The sequence below is a fragment of the Saccostrea cucullata genome, unplaced genomic scaffold, assembly GCF_032062105.1.
Source record: "Saccostrea cucullata isolate Sc308-1 unplaced genomic scaffold, CSIRO_AGI_Scuc_v1 ctg477, whole genome shotgun sequence".
In the NCBI taxonomy this organism is placed as follows: domain Eukaryota; kingdom Metazoa; phylum Mollusca; class Bivalvia; order Ostreida; family Ostreidae; genus Saccostrea; species Saccostrea cuccullata.
The window spans coordinates 21,493-35,000 of NW_026930652.1; the positions used below are offsets into that span (position 1 = coordinate 21,493).

General features: G+C 34.2%; 1 protein-coding gene across 2 annotated transcripts; it reads left to right on the forward strand.

The window, feature by feature from the left end:
- The first annotated feature begins 6 nt into the window (after positions 1 to 6).
- LOC134229471 (serine/threonine-protein kinase LMTK2-like) lies at positions 7 to 10,687 on the forward strand. Of its 2 annotated transcripts, none has more exons than XM_062711223.1 (12): positions 7 to 135; positions 2,693 to 2,823; positions 3,084 to 3,291; positions 3,496 to 3,566; positions 3,731 to 3,858; positions 4,309 to 4,396; positions 4,600 to 4,733; positions 5,171 to 5,255; positions 5,567 to 5,685; positions 5,894 to 6,037; positions 6,471 to 8,103; positions 9,319 to 10,687. In XM_062711223.1, exons 2-12 carry the CDS (start codon positions 2,716 to 2,718, stop codon positions 9,562 to 9,564), a joined length of 2,964 nt encoding a protein of 987 aa, XP_062567207.1. In that variant the 5' UTR covers positions 7 to 135; positions 2,693 to 2,715; the 3' UTR covers positions 9,565 to 10,687. The 2 variants fall into 2 exon arrangements, with proteins under 2 accessions (XP_062567207.1, XP_062567208.1); XM_062711224.1 differs by having other exon boundaries at positions 6,471 to 8,382; positions 9,319 to 9,457.
- The last annotated feature ends 2,821 nt before the right edge of the window (positions 10,688 to 13,508 follow it).

Below are 13,508 nucleotides of genomic sequence, written 5' to 3' on the forward strand. Positions count from 1 at the left end.
CCCTTTTGAAGCTACCTATCGAAAAGAAAGAGACCAAGAGGTTACGAGTGTCAAAATGGAGAAAAATTGAAGATTCTACGAAATTAGAAACGCCTCCCAAATTTCACCATGTTACTGGTTTTAGAACAGCTTAGGGTATGTTTCATTTAGAACATTTTGTGTTAAATCATTTGGTTGATTATATAAAAAAGAATTTTATACTAACCTACTAATATATATTTTGAACTTTTTTAGCATGTTTACAGTTTAGACCACAAACTTGAACATGTTGATAATTATTTTTTATTTAATTTCAAGTCGGCATTTTGTACAGTGGAGTTGATGTTGAATAAATGAGTATTATTTCATGTGAATCGTTCATATATATAAGCAGGAACTTGCAAGTTACAGGCTAACAGGCTACATCTTGCTTATTTTTAAAGTCTCAGGTGTGATCCATTACTTCTAAAGGAAATATTCGTGTAGTCCACTGTTGTTTTAGAAGTGTAACAGGAAAGAAGAAAATGTATGGCTAGACTTGGAATGGAACCTGTGACCTAAGCATCACTAGTCTGGTGCTTTACTAACTGAGTCACCCAATTATTATGCACCGTGCTGATCACCACAGTCCAACCTATTACATTCCTCCCTTTTTATTAAATTGTCTTCACCCTCAAATACGCAATTAACCCAAGTTCGTATTACCCCCTGCCAAGACTTTGGTTGTCCGAAATATGACATATTCTAGCTGCCAGGAAAACATCTTTGCTTGCAAGTCCAGGGGTGGTCATCACAACAAATCTGTAAAAGAAAAGGAGAAAATGTATGGCAGAACTCAGAATCGAGCCCAGGATCCCTGCATCATAAGTCAGGTGCTCTACTGACTGAGCTGCACAAGCAGATATTCATGGCCCAAAACATTACAGAAGCTTGAAATGATTACACATTTAACACTCTCATTTACTAAATGCTCTCTAATTGATTTAGCAAGCACTATATGGAGGATTCATACAAGTATATTAGAATTATTTTCTTAATGAATGACCTTTATGGCATAATAATCAAGTTAGACAAGCTATATAATAATAAAATAGAAAACAATGGATGTGTATTGCATAACCCCTTAACAACATCATTACCCTAACTCACACTCAGGAAAATCCATGCTACCGGTATTTGTAAATGCTATGGACCAGAATAGTTTCAAAGACCCCCCGAAATTCCAGGCAGGTATCTATTTGGTCACTGTGATCAAGTTACATGACTGCTTTATTCCCCTTTCCTTGAAGACATCAACTCAGGTTATTCCCTGCCAGGCCTTTCAGCTGACCCTTCTAGGACATAGTGACACTTGATGTAAATGGAAGGTAGAAAATGAAATGGTCCAGTTGGCGTCCGAATTCTTGACAAATGTTCTACCATCTGAGCTCTCTGATCACTACTGATCTGCCAAATTAGTGTACAGTTGAATTATAAAATACATATACTGTACATAAATTTATCCCGCTTCAGACAAATTTGTCGATTTATTACGTCTCCGTTTCCATAACGTCTCCGTCGAGGCGTAATATGAAAATACATATATTGTAAATAAAAATGGTGGCATAAATATATTATGTACGATATTTTATGTTGATTGTTATTGGATTAAAACTAATATTTTCATAATATGCACAAATAATATATTGTATATCTTATTAACCAAATGCTTAGTGTCTCCATCACACACTTTAGTCTTTAGTGTGTAAAACAGAGTTGCTGGTTTCTGCTATTTGTATATAAAGTACTTAATATGGCATTTGTATGTTATTTTTAAGGTGTATTTCTTCATCTCACCTGAGTTATCTCATTGTTCAGTCTCACCACAACAAATGATAGGAAAGAAAATTAGAATAAACCAGTTTCCAATCAATATTGCATTTTATAAATGAATTTAAGTATTAAATAGATATTTTGGTATTCAAGCATTTCAACATTTTGAACATTATTTAATACAGAATCTAAGATAAAATAGAAAGATCTTTGACTTTCTCATTAGCATGCAACTGATTTATTCTTTTTATAAATATGACATTACATAGATCTACATTTCAAAAAAAAGTTTCCTTATTTATACAGTAGAAATTAGTAATATCACAATGAATATACCAGGAAATTTTTGTACAACTTATTTTTAATTCTTTTGACATGAAAGCACTGTTAAAATTTTAACGTTAGTTTGTTAGCCTCTGTGAATGTCAATAGAGTTTTACTTTGCTTATGATTAGCCACTGTGTATTTCAGTTATGGATATAACTTTGGTTTGTTTTGCTATTCTATAGAAGTAAACCAACTATATATATAGTAAGCTTATTTGAACAATGTAAAGAAAGAAATCTTGTTTGTTTACACATTATTCTTCATATCTTAAAATCACAATTAATCAAGATGTATTACGACAGTATATAAATATAACCTTTTAACTGAAGATGAAATAAGGAAAAAACAATGGAGAATCAGAATAAACTGAATAAACTCACGGCACCAAAATTGTTGTGGAAAGAATAAACTGTATTGTGGAAACATAACGTACAGTATTGTGACGAATATCTTCATGGTTGTAAATATTCTAATAGAGTATAATAATTTATTTGAAACATTGATGCTTGTAAATTATTTTTAATGGATGTAATCTGTGATTAGGTAATTACAAGCACCTTTTTTTTCTCCTCAGATAAATCCACCATGACATGAACCATGTTAGATATAGCAGTGCTGGCCGGGATATGTCTGAGCTTCGCCTCAGTCCTACTTGTGTTCGGATGTATTTGCCAGCTGTTCAAAAAGTCATCTCCTGAATTTTCTGTAAGATTTCTAAAATACCTCTGGTAATTTTTGGCCAAGTATAAGTCTCTATATTGAATGCTATTTGCAAGTGTTTTGCCTTAATTTTATCAGGAATGCAAGGAAATTTTTTGAAAAATGTATGCACATTTATGTCTATGTATGAAGATTGAATTTTTTGCTAAATTATGTTTGATGTAAGATATTGCATATGAAAAGTTATGAAAAATAATGATTAATGACTTTGATACCATAATGCACAGTTATTTTTTCTGTTGCAGACTTTTGAAAATGATGTTGAGGCAGGCCACGGTCAGGGATTGTCCATATTTTCTACCCAGAATGCAGCTGCTGAGACGTCAGAGGTCAGCCAGGTCACATTTGAGCCACTGCCAGATATACTCGCCAAAACCGTGTCAGCCACAGCACTCCGACCAAGGATCTCAAGCATCGAAAAAGAACAGCAAAGGATCACTGCTAAACACATCAGTAAGAAAGATTTATATCTATGGTCTTCATAAAAATTTACCCCGATACTAGTATATATAGGCATTGGATGAAGTTTTAGTATATAACTGATTTCATACACCTGTTAGTGTATTTTGGAAGTAAAAGTAACTAAATTTATTACTAAATGTTGTTATTATAAATGTTTTAATTAAATAACCACATTGTCTTTCATTTAATCCTCAGCTGTGTACAGACCATTTCCTCGCAGCAATCTTCTGTATGTGAAGGAGATTGGCATTGGGTGGTTTGGTCAGGTAAGGTTATTAGAATCAAAAGCAATTTTATTTTTTTTTGGGGGGGGGGGGGTTAAATTACTTAAAAAGTCAGTTGATTTTATTTCCCTGAAAGATTTCCTTGTTGATATTTTATGTTACAGTATGATATCAGATGAACAATTGTATATTGTTTTATATTACAGGTATTACTTGGTGATGCTGAGAAAATTAACGTCAATTCTAAGAAGACGAGAGTGGTTGTCAAACTGCTGAAGGATGATGCTACAAGTTCTGAACAACAGCTGTTCTTAGAGGAAGTTGCTGCTTATAGGTAACAATTAATTTAAACAATTTTTTTATGTGTAAACATAACAGTATTGGACAGCAGGCACTGCCTATATAAGTCCTCTCCATCTTTGAGGTAACAGTTGTCATCTGGGTACATGAATATAAAGTATATACTCATGTAAATGGATTTCAAGTTTGTTTTTTTTTTAAAATTTATTAGCTGATTCCATTTCATACTTGCTAGGATATGAAAAAAAGATTATTTAATTTCTATTGGTACATGTATTAACTAAATGAAATTTTCAAATTTTGGTAAATACACTAAATATATTCATAAATATTGTATTTTCTGAAAAGATGCATTAATCTAAAAATGAACTGTAGCTTCTCTTTTTAATTCATTTGCTTGTTTCTGTAAATAAAGTCCATCCTTTTTCAAGTAACTTTTTTGATTTAAAGTATTTTTTTTTTTTTTTGAAATTTTATCTTTCAGAGAGATTGAGCATCCCAATGTGATTCAGCTCCTGGGCCAGTGCACGGAATCAGCACCATTCTTAGTCATCCTGGAACAGGCACCATTTGTAAGATTGTCGTATTTCACATACAGTTAAATTTTAAAGTTTTCAATTTCTTTTAAATATCAGGAAATTGACAATTGTAGGATATCACTTATGACTATTGCATTTGTTTTTTTGAAATTTGAAATGTATTTTCATATTACTGGAATTTCAAAACTTGTCAGCTTGTAAACATTTCATATAAAAATCCTATTCTAATTTTAAAGGGAGATGTGAAGTCCTACCTAAAGAGATGTCTTCCAGAACGAGATTCCTTCATTAAGCGGAGTATGCCCTTGAGATTTATCATAGACATGGCCTCCGGACTGGCCTCACTGCACAGGCATGGCTACCTACACCAGTGAGTACATAGTTTTAAAATATTTAATCAATTTGTGAAATACATTTGAACTTCAAAATCTCAGTTACAGTGGATGTACATGTATTTTAAACCTTGGAATCTGGAATCATAGGATATCTGTAGTTTTATCATGATCCCATCGAGTAAGGGATAATGAGGTTTAAATGTGTTTATGTTTCCAAAACAATGTTAAGCAAGTGTATTAGAGGCTCCAGTGTACAGAAACAGGGTATAAATATATATCTAAACATTATACAACTTTTAAACCGGATTTCACAAAACTTTAACTCAACTGTAGCATTGCCATACAAAATGAAACAAAGATTTAAAAAATTAAAAAGGAAAAAAAGAAGGCCTATTTTGTAAAGGTTGTGCAGAACAAGTGTACATAAACATGATTTACCAGTTGTTGTCAAATAATTTTCTTTTGTTTGCAGTGATTTTTCCTGTCGTAACTGTCTGGTCATGTCAGATCTGTCAGTGAAGGTCGGGGACTATGGTGTGGCAGAGGATCACTACAGGGTCTGTGTTGGAAACATAACTATTTATTGAAATATTCTTTATTGAAAATGAAGTATAAAAAATATAAAATGAAGGAATGGAATAATTTTTGCAAATATCTATAATACATGTATCTATGCTCATGAACCATCTCATACATGAAAATTTGTTCTTGAAAAAGAAATCGGTGACAAATACATGTAATTACTAAACTCAACATGAACACCTGCAATATTAGCCTATTACTTTAATATGAGTGTTATGCAGTTAGAAACTAACATTTTAGTAACAGACATGCATACAAATTGACAACAAAGTAAATTTTTCTACAGGAGGATTATTATGACACGGGGCAGAACCTGCTCCCCATACGCTGGATGTCCCCGGGCACCCTGGAATTACAGGACCACATCTGGCAAGTCACAAAGTTCTCCAGGGAATCCAATATCTGGTAGGCACTTCAGGATAAAAAGTAATACTACAATGGTTATACAGTGTATATGATCTTGGTTCATACAATAATTTAAAGGGATATTTTTTTATGTCATAGAATGTTCTTCAGACCGTGATATCAATTCTTGAAAGTAAATCTGGGATTTTGTGCCCTGAGTATAAACTTGGTATGTATATTTATGTGAATTTGCCTTTCGTTTTTGTAGGTCATTTGGAGTTGCATTATGGGAAGTTTTAGAATTTGGCCAGCAGCCTTACCACTTCATGTCAGATGAGGAAGTTTTACAGAAGGTCATTAAACTGAGGGTGGTGGGTCTTACCACTGCACCGACAGAGGAACAGAAGGATCTGTATGTATACATACATGTAGAAGACACATCAGACTAATTTTTATTTTATATCATCTAATGAAGTACCAATAAAAGAAAAGAAGAATGATCTTTAAATTAAATGTCAAATTTAACTGTTTATTTAATATTTTTGTACTTAATCCAACCATATTTGTGTCAATTTTAACTAAAAAATTTGAGTTTGAATTCAATTGGCTACTATTCATTTCTGCAACCATAAAAATATTTTACATACTAATTCATACATAGCTAGAATAATAATTCCTAGTGAGAAATATTCACAAGTAAAAGGATATTGTGAAACTGGAGGAAACTGTATTTCTTGCAAATACTTGTAAAAGTAGTTTTGCAGTAGCTTCATTTGTTGAAGACAATTTATTTCAGGTTATTTGTTACAATATGATAATCAAAATGCATTTTAAATTTTACACAGGTCTGACCTTATTCCTGTTTGTTGTGCTGGAGAGCCCCCAAGTTTAGAGGACATCCACTCACGCCTGCTCGAGATACAAAAAACTAAACAAGAGCATCGAACCAGTCTGGAGATTGAATTTGATTCCAAGTGGGAGCAGGCCCCCACAAAAGTGGAACCAAAGGTTGTAAATGTTCAAAAAGACATTCCTCTCGATCCCTCAGAAGCTATAGCTGTAGATGTCCAGAATATGGCGGCTAGTCCCAAATCACAATCATCTCTGTCATCACCTTCCATCGTTAACGTTGTAGCAGATGTTCATCTTCCACCAAAAGATCATTTGATGAAAACAGATCTCCAGTCAGATTCTTCAAACATACCTGTAGTTAGTGAAAGTACTAGTGTATCTAAACCTGTGAGTGCAGTTACTAGTACTGCAAATGTGCCATTGAAAACTGAAGAAGTGGGGGATGTCATAATGAATGGTCATATTGAGGATGTGGAAAAGCCCTATGATGCTAGTTCTGTCCAAACAATTTCTAATGGTTTAATTGATGAGCCTCCTGTGAAACAACAGTCTACAGATGATAGTGTTAACATGGAAGAATCTTTTGACATTTTGGGGGGAAACTGTGATATTCAAGTGGAGAGTATGACAAATTTTCAGTCTCCCTTGCCAACACTTAACTCCCCTCTCAAATTAAGGAGTTCTGATCATTTAACAAGTACCCCGGTAGAGAAAAAGGAAAAATCGGATGAAGTCCTGCAATCAGAAGAATCAGAAATCCAGATGGAAGAGAATCAGGAAGAAGTGGAGTTGAGGAAGAAAGTGTGTGATGGAAGTGAAAGTCCCACTGGCAGGGGAAGGAAACCTGTGAAAGCCATGACACCCAGGGCCTTATCTGAGGAGATGGAGGAGGATGACAGTACAGGACGTTACTCAGCCTCCGACATAGATAAAGCTTTAGACTTAATGAATGAGAGTGGGGGTAAGGATAGTGTTCCAGCGGTACAAAACGAGAGGGATTCCTTGAGTTCTGTGAATGAAGAAGACAATGAGAAAGATGATGAAGAAGATAAACTGAAGTTGTTAAGAATGACAATTGCTAATGCTCTGGGGCAGAAGGAAGTTGAATCTCAGGTTGACGAGGATGGTCAAAACAGTGACACAGAAAATCCATTCATGGATGACCTAGATATCGCTAAAGAAATATACAGGTCGAAAGGGACCACTATTCCTCCTACAAATCATACAACATCAAGGACCTTAAATACAATTCCAGAGGATGGAATCCCTGCAGAAGACAATTTGGTAGAGACCGCCAGCAATACCAATACAGATTCCACAAAATCCAGTCCCATAAAGAAAGCTTTAAAGTTTGATCCATTTGATGAGTCCATTTTTTCGAGTTCAGCACAAGACACTTTCGAGTGGGATGACTACATAGGAGATGAGCTTGTCGGGAAAGTGAATGACGAGGACTTTACGGATTCCCCGAGGCAGTCCATGGAGTTTCCGGACTGGACTTTAGAAATGGATGCTTCGTCCAGTTCTGCAAGTGAATCATTAAATCATTCCAAACCAGCAAGTGAGGCTTCCGACAGCCGGCCTGCAAGTCGAGCTAGTAATCATTTGTCGACCTCTGAGTCGGAGGTAAAAAGTCCGGTCGGATTAGCTGCTCGCTCCTATGTCAAAGATCTCCTATCTAAAAAACGCTCAAGTGCTTCGCCATCTCTTTCCTCTTACATATCTGATAAATCCTCTTTCTATGCTTTATCTCACAATTATGACCTAGATTCGTCTGAGCATGTCCCCTCAGACTCCGAACTTTCCAATTCTCCGGTCAGTGTAGCCAATGGAGATGGTGCATTTATAGAGGAATGGGATCTTGTTTAATCCAAGACTGATATATCTTTATAATCACATAATCAGGTAACTAAGCCATTAATACACTCTGCATGTGTCCACGTTTTCTTTGTTTCAAAGTTTGAATGTTTCTAGGTTATGTTTAAAATTTTTCATTAGGCTTTGCTTGAAGTCTAACAGCATTTTTAAAAATTATTTTCTCATTTTTTTTGGGGGGGGGGGCTTAGAATTAACTGTTATGAAGTTTGGTTTTCTGCACAGGAACTTACAATTTTCCTACAAAATTACATTCATTTAAAAAATATTCAACTTTATCTTATGCACATTTTTGAAAAAGGTGGTGATTTTCTAAGTTAAGTTTGAGCACAGTGCAGGTGTGTACAGCTAGATTATAATTGTATTTAATGGTGTTATATTAAAATTTTATAAATTTAATTATTTTAACATTTTTTACATACATGTATGTATACTTGTATTAGTATTTTTAATGCATGAATAGATAAATTTAGCATGCTAAAGTTGTACCTGAAATATATATAGGCAGAAGTGCATCTTGTAACATTAGTAAATGATATGAATGCTATTTACCCTAATCTAGTTATTGTTTGCCGTAATTATTTACTTACCCTTAAATTGGATTAACTTGGACCTTAGACCTTACCTTTAGGCATTATCAAAAGAAATAATAAAAGTTGTAAGCTATGCACACAGGAATGCATAACAATGCTAGTATAAATATGGTAGAAGTTGAATTTGTAATTTGTACATGTACACCATAATTTGTGTGCATAGGATAGGATATTTTACAACATGAAAAATTTTATTCAATAGGAATCAAAAAAATAAATTTATTTCCTCAGGTTATAAACATTATACATTTTACTCTGGATATTTCTGAAGATTTTAGCATCAAGATTTAATTATGTAAATTCATTACCTTTCTTTCAGATACTTTGTGTCTTGAAATAAATTAAGGTGGTTTTCCTATTTTTCACACTGTAGGACTCTGATGAGGACCAAGACGTTGATCTCAGCACTAGTACTCTACAAAACACGGTCAGGGAGGAGGAGAGTACCTTAATAGCAGATGACCAAGTCACGCCTCAGCTGGCAGAGGACATGCATGATCGCACAGCAATTCCAGAGAAAAATTCCACAGGGAATTCAGAGGAATTGGCACAGGAAGGGGTCAAAGGTCAATTGCAGTCGGAAGCAACTCCTAGCATTCCTGCTTCAGAGAGCCAATAGGCTGACACAAAAAGACGAGTTTTAGATTTTACATTCTTATAATATCTGCCAACTACATGTATTTGTATACATCAGATGTACTATGGATTTCTTGGTGAACAAAACAGTTTGTAAATTTCAAAGACTATTATAAATGGGTGACCTTTTACAGGTGTCACAAATTATTGTATCTGTTCCAAATGAAAGGTACTAATATTCACTGTTTTATAAATAATGTATTTACATGTACATGTATAAGAGATGCTAACCAGAATACAGAATTACACATTATTTATTTAAGATTTGTATTTGCTTGAAAAGTACTTTCTTGGTATTTTTAAAATCTAAAATTGAGATTTTTTTCATATATGTAAGAAACAGAATTTTTACTAGCACATTTACATCATAATTTGTTACTTGACAGGAGGATTTGTGGAAATTATGCTACAGAGTTATGAAGGTCTTATGAAAATTTAGGGAGTGCTGTCACATTAGTAAAAGTGTTTTCATGAAGTGCTTAAATATGAAACCAGTGAAAAAAGAGATTATGGTATTGGATGTTTTTAAAATCTAAGTGCTGCATTGTTGAACATTGGCAGTTTGAAGCATTTTTGTGGGTCATATATGTTATATATACATGAATAATTTTTATAATCTCTGTTATTGCTAACTTAAATTTATTTGTATGATTATACCTCTGTGCAATAATTATTTTCTTATCTTATCTAGTCTGTATAGAATTAGGGGGTTATGATACCATTAAATAAGAATTTGAATTATTACTAAAATTGATGATTTTTTTTTTGTGGTGTGTATGATAGCTTAAATTATGCATTAATTAAATTAAAAAAATATAGTCTATTTTTACGTTAAAAAAATTATTTCTCAGCTTGAGAAGTTTTTGATCAACTAGGCTGTAACTGAATCACTGCAAGTTAAAATTTAATCAATTTATAACTCGAATCCATTTCACATTAACACATATCAGTATTGTTGATTTGTCATATATTTACAGAAGAGTTTTCGTTTTTTACAGTTGTATATTGATGCTTTCATGAACTAATGGTTCTGAAAAAATTAATTTTATACAAGTTTATCATGCATTGTGCTTTTGAATAAATGAATATTTTTATGCATTTTTAAAGCCTTGATTTATTTGGTAAAAAATTATCAAGATGGTAAAGGTTTTGGTTTAGTTTCAATATCAGTCCTCAAATTTCTGCAATCATTTAAGAATTTGGGTTTTCTCCCAAGACTTTTATGGCAGCTGTGGCATTCCATACTTTTACCCTTATACAGATGTTTTAAGCTGAAAAAATAAAAAATATTTCAAAGCTCGTCTCAATAAATGTTATCTTTGTAAAGCAAAGTCACAATCTAACAATATATACAAGCTTTGTATGGGTAGGATTTTTAGTTACTTGGGAGTTGAACTTGCTCCAAGAATTTTTAGCTCACCTGAGCTAAAAAATAACTTAAGGATGAAATAAGATTTTTAAATTATTTTTGTGTGAAATGCTATTAAATTATATAAGTTGTAATATTGTACAGAAAATATCAACTTCAAATCTGTTTCCATGCACCTTTAAAAATCTACTTCTAAAGAATCACTAGGTTAGAAAAACTGATACTTATGTGGAAGCATCCTGGAAAAGTGTAAATTCTAAATTGTTAAATTGTGACAAAGCATATTTTTGAAGCCACAATAGGTAGTTACAAGGGGAAATCTGTATAAGAATGGCATCACCAATGTTACTCAGGTGAGCAATTTGGCCCATGGGCCTCTTGTTCTGTTCTGTCATCTTGAAGTTCAGTCATCTGGAAATTTTCAAATCCAGCAGTGGAAGCAGATCTGGTAGTGGCTAACCCTTGATGCATCATCCATGCAAGTTTGGACACGGCTTAAAGTAAAATGGGAATTTATGGTAACTGTGGCATAAGGTAACTTGGGAATAAACTGCAATCTGGTATTCATCCAGAAAATGTAGGTCACATTCAGAAATGAAAGTCTAGTACTTTCATCATTACAAATCAACCTTTGCTGATTTGTTTCAGGTAGGACTTATAATTACCTGAATGTAAACATCCAAATTCTAAAGCAAGTTACTTGTAAAGTACATTCTTTCAAGTCTGGTACTGGTAGGACATTTAGTTACTTGAGAATGAGACCTACTTAAAAAAAAACAAAACAAAAAACAAGAGGCCCATGGGCCACATCGCTCACCTGAGAAGCTTTGACCATTCTGTTCTTTACCAGATTTCACCCTTGTTATACATAATGCATCCCCACATTACCCCACTGATCATAATTTAGACATTTTGAAATCTACGTACACTACCCCATGATCCTTCCATTGGCACATACATGTATGTTTCAGCTTTTTTGGCCCAGTGGTTCCTGAGAAGAAGATTTTCAAAGATTTTTCCTATATATTTCTATGTAAAACTTTGATTCCCTATAATGGCCCCGCCCTTCCCCCGGGGGTCATGATTCCTACAATTTAGAATTTACACTACCCCAGAATGCTTCCACATAAGTTTCAGCTTTTCTGGCCCAGTGGTTCTTGAGAAGAAGATTTTCAAAGATTTTTCCTATATATTTCTATATAAAACTTTGATTCCCCATTGTGGCCCCGCCCTTCCCCTGGGTGTCATTATTTGAACAATTTAAAATCTACACTATATCAGGATGCTTCCACATAAGTTTCAGCTTTTCTGGCCCAATGGTTCTTGAGAAGAAGATTTTCAAAGATTTTTCCTATATATTTCTATGTAAAACTTTGATTCCCCATTGTGGCCCCACCCATCCCCCGGGGGTCATTATTTGAACAATTTAGAATCTACATTATACCAGGATGCTTCCACATAAGTTTCAGCTTTTCTGGCCCAGTGGTTCTTGAGAAGAAGATTTTCAAAGATTTTTCCTATATATTTCTATGTAAAACTTTGATTCCCCATTGTGGCCCCGCCCTTCCCCCGGGGGTCATGATTTGAACAATTTAGAATCTACACTATACCAGAATGCTTCCATATAAGTTTCAGCTTTTCTGGCCCAGTGGTTCTTGAGAAGAAGATTTTCAAAGATTTTTCCTATACATTTCTATATAAAACTTTGATTCCCCATTGTGGCCCCGCCCTTCCCCCGGGGGTCATGATTTGAACAATTTAGAATCTACACTATACCAGGATGCTTCCACATAAGTTTCAACTTTTCTGGCCCAGTGGTTCTTGAGAAGAAGATTTTCAAAGATTTTTCCTATATATTTCTATATAAAACTTGATTCCCCATTGTGGCCCCGCCCCTCCCCCGGGGGTCATAATTTGAACAATTTAGAATCTACACTATACCAGGATGCTTCCATATAAGTTTCAGCTTTTCTGGCCCAGTGGTTCTTGAGAAGAAGATTTTTAAAGATTTTTCCTATATATTTCTATGTAAAACTTTGATTCCCCATTGTGGCCCCGCCCTTCCCCCGGGGGTCATGATTTGAACAATTTAGAATCTACACTATACCAGGATGCTTCCACATAAGTTTCAGCTTTTCTGGCCCAGTGGTTCTTGAGGAGAAGATTTTCAAAGATTTTTCCTATATATTTCTATGTAAAACTTTGATTCCCCATTGTGGCCCCGCCCTTCCCCCGGGGGTCATGATTTGAACAATTTAGAATCTACACTATACCAGAATGCTTCCATATAAGTTTCAGCTTTTCTGGCCCAGTGGTTCTTGAGAAGAAGATTTTCAAAGATTTTTCCTATATATTTCTATGTAAAACTTTGATTCCCCATTGTGGCCCCGCCCTTCCCCCGGGGGTCATGATTTGAACAATTTAGAATCTACACTATACCAGGATGCTTCCACATAAGTTTCAACTTTTCTGGCCCAGTGGTTCTTGAGAAGAAGATTTTCAAAGATTTTTCCTATATATTTCTATATAAAACTTTGATTCCCCATTGTGGCCCCGCC

Coding starts and splice junctions, on each gene's coding strand:
- LOC134229471 (XM_062711223.1), top strand. CDS start 2,716: ATGTTAGATATAGCAGTGCTGGCCGGGATATGTCTGAGCTTCGCCTCA. Junction 3,567..3,730: donor GCATTGGGTGGTTTGGTCAG/GTAAGGTTATTA, acceptor TTTATATTACAG/GTATTACTTGGTGATGCTGA. Junction 3,859..4,308: donor GAGGAAGTTGCTGCTTATAG/GTAACAATTAAT, acceptor TTTATCTTTCAG/AGAGATTGAGCATCCCAATG.